This window comes from Paramisgurnus dabryanus, chromosome 6 (genome assembly GCF_030506205.2).
Source record: "Paramisgurnus dabryanus chromosome 6, PD_genome_1.1, whole genome shotgun sequence".
In the NCBI taxonomy this organism is placed as follows: Eukaryota; Metazoa; Chordata; class Actinopteri; order Cypriniformes; family Cobitidae; genus Paramisgurnus; species Paramisgurnus dabryanus.
Genome location: NC_133342.1, coordinates 19,046,759 through 19,058,250, shown reverse-complemented (window position 1 = coordinate 19,058,250; position 11,492 = coordinate 19,046,759). Strand labels below are relative to the sequence as shown.

Here is an 11,492-nt window from a genome sequence, read left to right as displayed (position 1 = left end):
GAAGCGGATTAATTTATTTTCCCATGAATGAACTTTCAAAGTCCATCCTGCAATTATTGATTGTTTGCTGTAATTGGTATTGCAGTTATTTGTTAAATCTATAAGCAAAGGATTCAACTACTGTACAGTATTACAAGTAAGTTAACATACTGTTTCTTTTGGAAAATGGAAATTATTTAAAGTAATAAGTTAAGTGTGTGTCTAAGTATCTTAAAATATATCATGCTAAATTTTTACTCTACACTGTTAACGATTTCCCTGTATTTTTACAGTACGGTACTGGCAGCACAGTTGCCAGTAAGTTACTGTATTTTGGTTTTACAGTACTGTACTGTAATACCATTTTACAGTACACAAACTAGTACTGTATAGTTACAAAGCAGTACTGTACTGTAATTTTACAATATTTTATTACAGTAGTCTATTTTTACAGTAATTTACTGTAATGTCTATATTGACCCATAAATACTATTTATTACTTATTACAGTTAATACAATAATATTATATAAAATAGCTAGAGATTTAGGTTTAAATCTATAGTTATTAATATGGTAAAAATGCTATCCTTGACATGACATAATGAATTAAAAGGCAATCCAAGCAATGTTTGTATCAAAATTTTATTTAAAAAACATTTAATCGAAACAAAACATATTTAAAACAAGATTTTAAACAATAATAAACATATAATCAAGTAACATAAAATAAAATCAACAAGTATAAACCAGTTTGGAGACCCCTGCTGTAACATATTTAACTCTGGCAAATAGAACACTGTTCCATAGTTTGAAGTTTTCAGTTTAAAGTCCATCATCGACTAAAAGGTAACATTTCACTGTGGTAAAAAGAACACTGGCCCATAGTTTTAAATATTCTACTTGAATTTCATTTAACACTAAAAATAAATGCATTAAACTGTGGCAGACAGACCACAGTGGCCTTTACTTTGAAGTCGTCCATTCAAACTCAATCAGGGACTGCATGAAGCTGTTCACATGGGGGTTAATGGCCACAGCTTTTCTCTGCACCAAGTTCCTTGTCTATTTGCTTGCTCCTTGTCTGGATGTGCACTTTTTCCCATCTTTGGAATTAATTCTATCCAGAAACCTGTTAGAAATATCATAAACATTAAGTCAACAAATATAAGATAGAAAAAGATTCTTAAAAAAACTAAACTCAGCCTTGAATTTACCCCTATTCTGAAACCTTTTGCTCTTATTCTACTGTTCCACACCTAATTACATAAAAATACAGAAGATTCACTTACCGCTGAACAAACTCTTTCCTCAATGGACAGCATCCACATGGATCATGTCATGATTAAATGTCCTGAACAGAAAGTACAATTGTTACTGATTTGGACACAACTTTTTATTCTGAAAACAAAATCTTTTGTCAATAAAGTCCAGGGACACCTCTGCTAAATAAATACAATTATTAAATTAAATTTCTTATAACCAAAGTCTGAATATTTCTGTTTGTATATTTCTACATGGCAAACTAAGACAATTGTGTACATGTTGTGTATGGTCGTGTTACAGTGTTGTGTGTGGGAATTGTGAATGAGTGTATACATGGGTATTTAAAGAAACTGTAGTGGTAAAGTGCAAACTTACCGAACATAATGTGCTTGGTGTGTGTCTGGTGTCACCCGTGTGCCTCCACATCTGCCTTAACTCCTGAAAAGTGCAATGACACTCATGTAAACTACAAATAAAAAGTGATCAGCACATTCCTGTGTACTTTTACATGTGACGTGAAAGCATTTAATATTGCAGTCAAAAAAATACATGACTTGTAACTGTACATCATATACTTGCCTGGTGCCTTTAAAGATGATCCATCTTACCCAATCCAGCTTACAAGCAATGGTAAGACTGTAAAAAAGACAAATGTTACAAAATCTGTTAGCCATAGAAATAAGTAGACATTGTGAAGGAAATGGTAAAAGAAAACTTAGTAACACTTTACTATAAGAGTTTATTCCTTAACATTTGGTAATGCCTTAGCTAATATGAACTAACAATGAACAATATATTTTACAACATTAATAATATATAAGGTTCATTGTGCAGAGACAAAGTGATTGATTTAAAAATGTATTAAGTGTTTAAATCTAATATCATGCTATGCTAACAAATAAAACATTACTGTAAGTTTTAAGTCAGTTGTAAAACAAATAAATATATATATATATATATATATATATATATATATATATATATATATATATATATATATATATATATATATATATTAGTTGTTATATTATATATAAATATCTAAATAAGTCTTTTTTAATTATTATTCTATAACATCTTGTCTACAGAAAATCTCTGAAAATGTCTCGTTTAGTGCAGAAAATAGCGATTTATAGTGACAAGGTAAAAAGACTGTCCCTTTAATGTTTTACCCGGACGGCTGCGGTGTAACACTATTTCACGCAAAGTTTTTTAACAAGTTAGTAGCTAGCTGCTCACTTTAAAGATAAACATGATCGCCTAAATCTGAGCAATCCTGGTGATGCCAGTTTCCTACACGATGTTATATTGGACTATTTTACATCCAGAGTTGAAGAATCAGATGACAGAGACGAGAAGACAAAGGTACGTAAATGCGGAGCCCATTCTCTTTTCGTGCATTGATTTGATGCGTTTTGGAAACTTATATACAGCGTGTAATGCATCTGAAGTGGTGGAAACAATATGCCATAAAAATGTATTGGACAACTTACTGGGCGTGTAAAACGCTTAAGAGAAGATATTCTCTGCTTTTGTTGATACACCGTAATATAATAACAACAACAATAAGCGCGGCAATCCCTTTCGTTCATCTGATATTAAGATGAGCCCAGGTCTGAATGATATTTGCGAAGTTAAAGCTGCGATGAGTTCGATGCATGTATTCAGTTAAATATGAGGTTTCTTGTTTTCACTTCTGTGGAGGAGTTCGGTACTATGCTGTGTACGGGGTGTCAAGTCCTATCTGTTTACAACCACGAGTCAGCCTTGCCAAACAGTCGAACTTAATACTTTTCTCTGACGCTAACTGAACGGATGAAACGCCGAGATAAACGACCATTATGCTGGGACCGCAAGACCGCGCTGCCGGGTTGTATTTGTCCATTTCGTTAAAAATAGTTTCATTGTCACCAGGGTTTAAATTGGGCCGGGGCCGTCCGGGGATAAGCCCCGGCACATAGGATGAAGGTCTCGCTCTGCTCTTGCCAGTGTATCCGCTGCGCTGGTGCGTGTGCACTGACGCGAAGGGAATAATGCGTTTTCATTCATTATGGGGCATACTCACCAACGCAAGTTCAACGATTTGCGCGAGCAGATTACATGCAAAGTCAATGCAAAGACGCAACCAGGCGCATCCTCGCACGGGGCGATGAAAACGACGCGAATTGGGCGCCACGAAAACACGCGCTTTTCCCTTTAAGTGCGTCTTCGCGCAAGTTACGCAACTCAAGCGAAAACACTCAGAACTTCAAGAACGCGCTCTCACGCAGAATCATTTGACGAGAGAGAGATAGAGAGAGAGAGAGAGAGAGAGAGAGAGAGAGAGAGACAGAGAGAGAGAGGTAAGAATGGTGCCCACTTCGAGAAAACTTCATAGAAGACTAGAAACGTGTAAAGGATTAAAGTATGTATGTCACTCATCTAATTACATTATTTTAACTGGATAACACTGGATATAACTATTGTATAGTTTAATAAAATAATGTATTTTGATTACACAAATCAAACCTAACTATATGATTGTTTTAGCTGCTGACCAGCATAGGGAATCTCTATGGCTAATTTATAAGACATGTTGATGATACAGTACTGTGTGTTGTACCTTTTCATGTTAATTGAGTCTTTTGGGGTAGCCTATCTTATGCCTTGAATTATTCAAGGAGCTTGATTCTTTTAACTTCCTTTAAAGTTTGATCAGTTGTGCATAATGACATGTGCAACAAATGGATATAGGGTGTCAAACTCATAGATTTGCATCATTTAAAATTCAGAAGCTCTCTTTAAAATATTTTGGGTCAACCTCTGGCACAGCTTTAAAGCTGAAACTTATCAAATCCTATAGAGGTCCAGAATGTCATTGAAACACATAGTGGCTTTGCTATCATCAGTATTAAACATGTTACCCCTTGAAGTACCCCTCCCCGCAGAGCCCCCCCACATAACAAATCCCAATTTAACCCCTGATTGTCACCACACTTTCAACACAATATAAACTCACCAAACCGTCATAATTTAGTTAAAACAACCCTATATTCATTAAAAAAAGGTGTAAAGCGAGTTAAAGCAGCGGTAGACATCTGTGTGTAACGTTAGCTTACTTTCTGAGGGAGATTGAAACTTTGTTGGCGACCGTTTTTCTCTCTCATTGCACGTTTAAAACAATATTGTGACAAACTATTGACAACATTCTTAAACTAAAAATTAAGTTTTCATGAAACAGAAATATTTCAAACTTACCGAACTGACAGAAATCAATCGTCCTCCTTCAGCTGCAGCCAAGAGTTGTGCTCTCCCTCTGTCTGTGTGATTTGACGTTGGCGCACTTTCACTGATTATTGCAAGTACACCTGGCACATTACAGCAATGGCTACAGCAAGGTTACATCAAGACCAAAATGTACTGTAAAATTTTCCCGCTCAAACAAATTTACCCAGAATGCATTATGAACTGCAGTACTGTACTGTAATGTACACATACAGTATAGTACTGTGGATTTTTACAGTACAGTGCTGCTAAATCTACAGCGACATCTAACAGTGTATATTACATATGTATTTATGCATTCAACAGAGGCTTTCATCTAAGGCAACTTACAGCATGTGTGTTCCCTGGGAATCAGGCCCATGACCTTTGTGGTAATATTATAATGTATTATGAATATAATGCAGCTAATATAATGCTCTCTCTCTCTCTCTCTCTCTCTCTCTCTCTCTCTCTCTCTCTCTCTCTCTCGCTCTCTCTCTCTCTCTCTCTTTCCATAAATAAAAACATAAAATCTGTAAAATCCTTAACAAAAAGTGAAACACCCCCATCTTGTGGTGGGTATAAAAATGTCCACTGTCCAACCCCAGATTAATCTAATGTATGTAGTAAGATCTTACTAACTTTTAAATACAAAATTTACTTTCTTTATATAAATTTTCATCAATTTGTAATCAGTTTATCACAATAACAATAATAGGTCAATAAAATGGGAAAAATTCAGAGACATTGATCAACTACAACACTGTGACAATGACAAAAACGGTGACTTGTTTAAAATATCGTTTAAATGAAATGCCTGCAATAAAATGTAACATTGGTATTGTAGTCTTGTTAAACACAATGATACTGAAGTCTGCTTGAGTGCTGGAAACACTGATGAGACCCAGATAAGATTTAACGCATTGCTGCCAAGCAGCCTTTAGTTTAGTGTCCCGCCTACCTAGACCCAATTTAACACCTTCATTGATGGCAGATTGACAGCTGCGGAAATAAGAATGGAGGCAGAATGAATGGTGCCTACTAGTCAACAAGCGTCAGAGCATCTGGAGTCAGAGCGCATGCGCGGTGCTTACGCTCTGGATGCTGCTCAATATAGAAAAGCAACCTGCCTGTTCGCTAGGTAACGCTTGAAAGCAAAAGAAATGTCTCGATATAGCGTATCAGATAAACAAGATCGAGTGTGGATTGCCGGCCAACCTCTGACAAAATGTGCGGACGCCAATGTTTCTCCGCGCTCCGATCGTTTCATCTTTGGTCCAAAATGCCACTCGCTTAACTGACATACGAGGACAGAGACGTAAATAGCCGATAGAGTCAGCATATCAAACGAACTCACAAATATGGACATTACGTTAGTCAACAAGCGAAAGCTGGACTGTATGTGCGCGCTGCTGTTATGGCTGCATACGGCGGTGTGGACGTGGTGTTCAGCAGCAGAGGAGCATCATTTCAGCGTTGAGGTAAGACTGGCCCAGCATCCACATCAGCATCTTCTGCCTCCGTCGTGAACACGACAATAAGCGACTATTGCTAAGATCCATAATGGCATGCTATGTGGCAAATGATAAATTAAACAGGCATTGTATATTGCACATTTAATCGATTGGTTAATCTCTAACATGTGTAGTATGATGTGTGCTGTTGTATGTGCAGTTACTGTCATTTATTGCATTCTGTCATTATCTGTAGGCTGGGTACAAAGCAATGCATTTTTATTTTAATCTAGTAAACAAAACTATTCTTGTGCTTTCCTTTAACTTGGGCACAGAGTGTACAAATCTGCATTCAAATATACTTTATACTTAAATTCACACAGGAGCTATATGCAGATCTTAACATCAGCCAATCAGACATGAGTAAAAAAGATATGAACAGATTGCTCCGTCCTCCTGTCCAAACCCAGAGATGACAATCACACACTTCCGCCTGGCCATGCGACGATCAATAGGGTGATAAGGGAAGCAAGACCTTGATTTCCACAGCGGTGCTGGGTAACAGATTTGTGTGATAATATAAAGCATGTAAAGATTATATAAGTTGCTTAGCAACTCTCCCCCAATCTCCTTCGGGCCAAAATGGGTGCAAATGTGATGTTTAGTGATGCTGGCAGCGCTGGTTGACATTGAAAGAATTTGTCACCCGCTCAGTTCTGTTTGCCTGGGAGGCGAGAGAGTTGTCGAGGCTGCTGTGCCAGCAAGCATTGTCATGATAATATTGATGTTTTTGGATGGAACAGGCTGGGGTGAGGTCCCAAACTGACAACAATACTGGAACGTAACCATCAAAAGGCAGCTTGTGTGGTCTTCACGATATACTTTTTTCCATTTCTTCTTAACTCACAGCCACCTATCTAGCTCCTGTGTGTTTTCAGCTTGCTGGCAGGGCTGCAGTGGTTGGCAGCAGTTGTGAGTTGGGTGCACAGGTCAGTGGTCTTTGGGGAAAAGAGAATAGGTGTGTGTGCATGCTTGCGTGCGTACGTATGTGTCCGTGTGTGTCCGTGTGTATTTGTGTATGTGAATGAGTAATGACTGCTTGAAGGGTGAACCTATGATCCTGAACTAGGAATAGACCAGAGACCACAAGGTTCAAGGATTTAGCATTGAAATAAAAATTGAGCCCTGAGGGCTTTAATTACGCACATCTTCCTCAGGTGCAAATGTGCTTAGCTTTGTGTGAAGCCAGCAATAACATGTAGCTCTGGATAAGTGATAAATGGGGAGTAAGTTGTTGTTGCCATGTGCTGTTGACCAACGAGCTAATGTATTGTCAACTGTCAAACATCATATTTTAATGATTTAGTTACAGTTTATTTATCACCTTGGTATTATTTTTACAATGAAGTGCTACATTTTCAGAGCTCTTAGCAGAAAAGTGTAAACTGAAATGTGAAATGTATTGAGCTCGTCTACTTTTGACTACATTCAGAGATAGCCGAAAACGCATTCAACTGGATTGCTTTTGTGGTATAAATGCTAGGGCTGCTCGATTTAGGGAAAATTATTATTTTCGTAAAAATCATAATCATGATTATTATTAATTTTTTAAAATCATAATCATGGTTATTTAACATGATTGCTTTAAAAGCATGCATTTATTTAAAGAGCACCTATTTCAATGCTAAAAATAACATTATTTGTGTATTTGGTATAAAACAATATGTTCGCGTGGTTTATGGTTCAAAAAACACATTATTTTCCACATACCGTAAATTTTTTTAGCTCCAGGTTTCACTCTCTTCCTGAAACGCAAGGATTTGAAAAGCTCTGTGTCCCTGATTGGCCAGCTATCTGTACGTTGTGATTGGCCTGAATACCTCTGACGTCAGCAGGAAATGTGACACTCCTTACCATGTTTGAAAGATTCGGTGACAATGCAATGTTAACAGGAGTTAACTTACAGGCTAAAGCGGGATGAATTTTGATAATGTCGGTCTTATCTACTATTATATTTTAATCGCACAATAATTGTTCACCTCAATTATCTTGTTTTTGTAATTGTTTGAATAAAAAAACTTTTAATCGCACAGCCCTCATCAGGTTCAACGTGGCTGATCTGCTGTGTGATCTAATGTGTGATCGAGCACAATGTTTTTCCATCAAACCTGACTTATAGCGCAAACCCACAGTGTTTTACGCAATCTTTAGGCTTTTACTGATAAAACTAAAGTGGCTGCTCTCTTTCATTTTCTATTTATTTTGTGTGTATGAAAGTTACACAAACTAACACTAATTTGCTCTAAAATATTAGAAAACACAGTCTCACATACAAAACATTGTGCAGCATAACAACAAAGTGGTAAGTGGCAGTTTAGAATTAGTCAAGCAGTGGTACTTTGACAACCTAAATCCGTCATTTTTCCAGATCGTGTTTTAAAGGCGTTCTAAGCGAATCTGCGAGACGTTAGTTTTTGTTGACATTTGAATTGTTTTCAAACAGACGGAGCGTAGTTAACTCCTCCCCCTCCCTTCCGTGCTTTCATGAACGCGTCCAACCCCCACCCCCAAATCCTTCTTGTCGTTTATTGGTTAGAATACTTTGTTATGGTTTCTGTTTGTGGGTTTGGCCACTGTGTTGTTATTGCCGTTTGTGAAGTCTGGGCTGTCTACAGAGATCGCGTTTTTTTACAGTTTGATCAGCGGACAGGCAGCAAGCAGATAGTGAGGAGATGTTTGCTGTCAGTGGCGGAGCCAGAGGGCTATTTGGGGTGGCAATTGCCACCTCAGACGAAGTCCTTGCCACCCCTGTTGCCACCCCGCTGAAAACATTACTTTGTTTGATTTTTACGAACATTTCTCAAATCTCCCAGCGGACGTGAATGCATCCTACGCAGCACGCACAAGCGTGGTGTTGCTGCTATCTTTTCATTACGCTTGTTCGACTTCATGCGGCGCCGCAAGAACCAACTGCCGGATGATGTCAAAGTTTCGCGAGAGCGATTTAAAAGCAAACTCCTCCGTATGATTTCGCGAATCACTCTCGCGGTACTTTGACGTAAAGCAGCTGTCTATTCTCGCGGCGCCGCATGACGTCGAACAAGCCTATTGGTTAAGCTGACACGCAGCTCCTTCGTACTCCAAAACATAACGCGCCAACATGCACATGATCGATGAAGAGCGTTTTGCTGGTATGTACGGCTTTTATTGGTATTAAATTAAACGAAGTACTGTTTTAACGGGAAGTAAGGAAGACATTGCACTGTAGTGCTTAGCATTAATACTTCAATGAGCAAAAGTCAGGTGCAGATCAGGTCCAAACAGATCCCAGTTGTTCTATTTTTGCTGTATACTTAATACATATATAATTGTGTACATTTTGGAAAATAAACAACTTTAATTTAATCTATATACAGTGTACTTGAACACTTTGTATATTGACCCCCCAAAATAATACCTCGCCACCCCTTTGCCACCCCTGTTTTAAAAGTCTAGCTCCGCCACTGTTTGCTGTATGTAACAAAAAATGTTTTATGGTCTAAAACACGTCAATTCGCTTAGAGCACCTTTAATCACTCGCCCATAGACCATTCCCTCAAAAGAATCAGGACAGAAGCAGTCGAAAGTGGACAAAAGAGATTAATAAAAACACCAGGTGTGAACGTCCACTTGTGAGCTGATTGACAAAAAAGCAGGTGTGTGCAAGTTATGGTGACATGTTTGAGATGTTTTTTTTTTCTAAAGTGCAAGAACCCACTTTCACTAAAGTTCTGTACGCCGCCACGAAAGGCAGTAATGTCTTTTCAGCACAAATTGCCAAGTCGGGATGCTCTGTATGCAAAATCCTTCTTCAAACACATTTTGTCGACATGTCAATTACTGGAATATTTTCAATAGCACGTTTAGAGCAAAGGTGAATGAGCCTTTTCAATTCATTTTGACGGAAGCCGAGAGCCACACCCTCAAGGTTAATTATGGGATTGGTGCTGAGCACATTTTCACACATCTTACATCTACAGAGCTCTGACTTTGTGAATGGCTTTTTGCTTAGGTGGAAATATATTTACTTCTCCAGAAAATGTGAGTAAGATGCAGGTATATACTGAGAATATATATATATATATATATCAAATCTAGTTATTTATATGCAGATATGCAGTAACTATGCAGATTGCAAACACATACAGTATGATGCACTCTCGAGCTTGACCGCTAATTTGATTGGACGATTGATTATACATTGACGCTAGCATTGTGCTGTTTAATATGCATTAATGCATAGCCTGTGAGAAAAACATAAACTCAGTTTGAATGTTACTTTATTTTTAAAGGGCACTTATTGTCCGATTCACGATTTTTCATTTCCTTTGTTGTGTAAGTGTGTATTAGTACAAGTTAATGATATGCAAAAGGTACTAGGGCTGTTCCGAATAAAATTTTTTGAGCTTCGAAGCTCCAGTAGAAATTAAATTGAATATTCGAAGCTTCGGAAGGAGGGGCTGAACATATATTTTTTTTTTTATAAAGGCAGGAATCTCTGTTTGTGTGTCTGTTTGTCTACAGTTTTATTATGTGGCGGATGTGTTGCTGCGGACCCAAGGGAGTGTAGTGCCTTTATTTCGTGCAATATAGACATGTGACACGTTTAGAATTAATACTTTTTATAAACTACAGAACAGCGAAAACCGGAAGCGGTGTGCCTGTCACGAGTCCCGCGAGAACAGCATTAGTGAAACAAAACACAAGAGCAATACTTTTAATAAGGTAGCCTAACATTTTTCTAACAAACCAACTCTCCCGTATCAGAAATTAGCAGCACAGTAATCACTGACAACGTAAAGGGTAGGCCATTTGAATAAAACAATGAAAATAAATGAACTAAGTTCAACAAACTGTAATAAAACGGTAGCATACTTTCAAAATCAAGTTTATTTACGAACACTTACATCATCCAATATGTTTTTTCATCAGCAGAACAATAAAGAAGATATTTTGCAGAAACCCCAGTGCTCTGTCATGCAAGTCAACCGATCCACCACTTCGAGAGCTATAGCATATATATAATATCCAATAGAAAAGTAATCCCCCATAACTCCGTGTGACATATTGACGTCTTGTGAAGCAAATCAATCAGTTTTTGCAAGAAACTGAACGTTATTTACAACACTATTACCATGAATGCCAAAGTAGGAGGCGTGCTTTCCGTTCGAGGCGATCTCTTGTACTGGTGGCGTTTGGTGGCTGTTGGCTATGGATGTTGGTCTCTCTGCGCCACCTACAGAGCGGGAGCGTGAAGCGCACTTCCTGCTTGGCAAAAGCTCTGCATTAACGCTGTAAAAATATTTATATATATATTCGAATCTCAAAACTGAAAATCGAATGTCAACACACGGAACGAATATTCGAATATTCAAATTTTCTGGTCCAGCCCTAAAAGGTACAAACCCCAAAGTAAACAATGACGCGAGTTATCGTCTCCGTAAATCTCTTTTCTTGGACTACAACAAACACACGGATTGTATGCAACAGTTTACTTTTTGTGATTGGTGATGT

General features: G+C 37.9%; 1 protein-coding gene and 1 long non-coding RNA gene across 3 annotated transcripts in view; one reads left to right on the top strand and one right to left on the bottom strand.

Moving 5' to 3' along the window:
* Positions 1–359: 359 nt before the first annotated feature.
* On the bottom strand, positions 360–4,663 carry LOC135747623 (uncharacterized). Its single transcript, XR_010531928.2, has 5 exons — positions 4,480–4,663; positions 1,822–1,878; positions 1,618–1,680; positions 1,269–1,330; positions 360–1,108 (listed from the first exon to the last, which is right to left on the bottom strand). It is a non-coding gene; the product is annotated as an uncharacterized lncRNA (long non-coding RNA).
* Positions 4,664–5,518: 855 nt separating this feature from the next.
* Positions 5,519–11,492, top strand: part of mmp16b (matrix metallopeptidase 16b (membrane-inserted)) — a 33,239-nt gene continuing 27,265 nt past the window's right edge. The window contains exon 1 of one of the 2 annotated variants that reach the window (XM_065269895.2): positions 5,519–5,966. In XM_065269895.2, coding sequence (XP_065125967.1) covers positions 5,847–5,966 — 120 coding nt within the window. In that variant the 5' untranslated portion in view covers positions 5,519–5,846. The remainder of the gene's footprint in view (positions 5,967–11,492) is intronic. The other variant, XM_065269887.2, reaches the window with a different exon arrangement.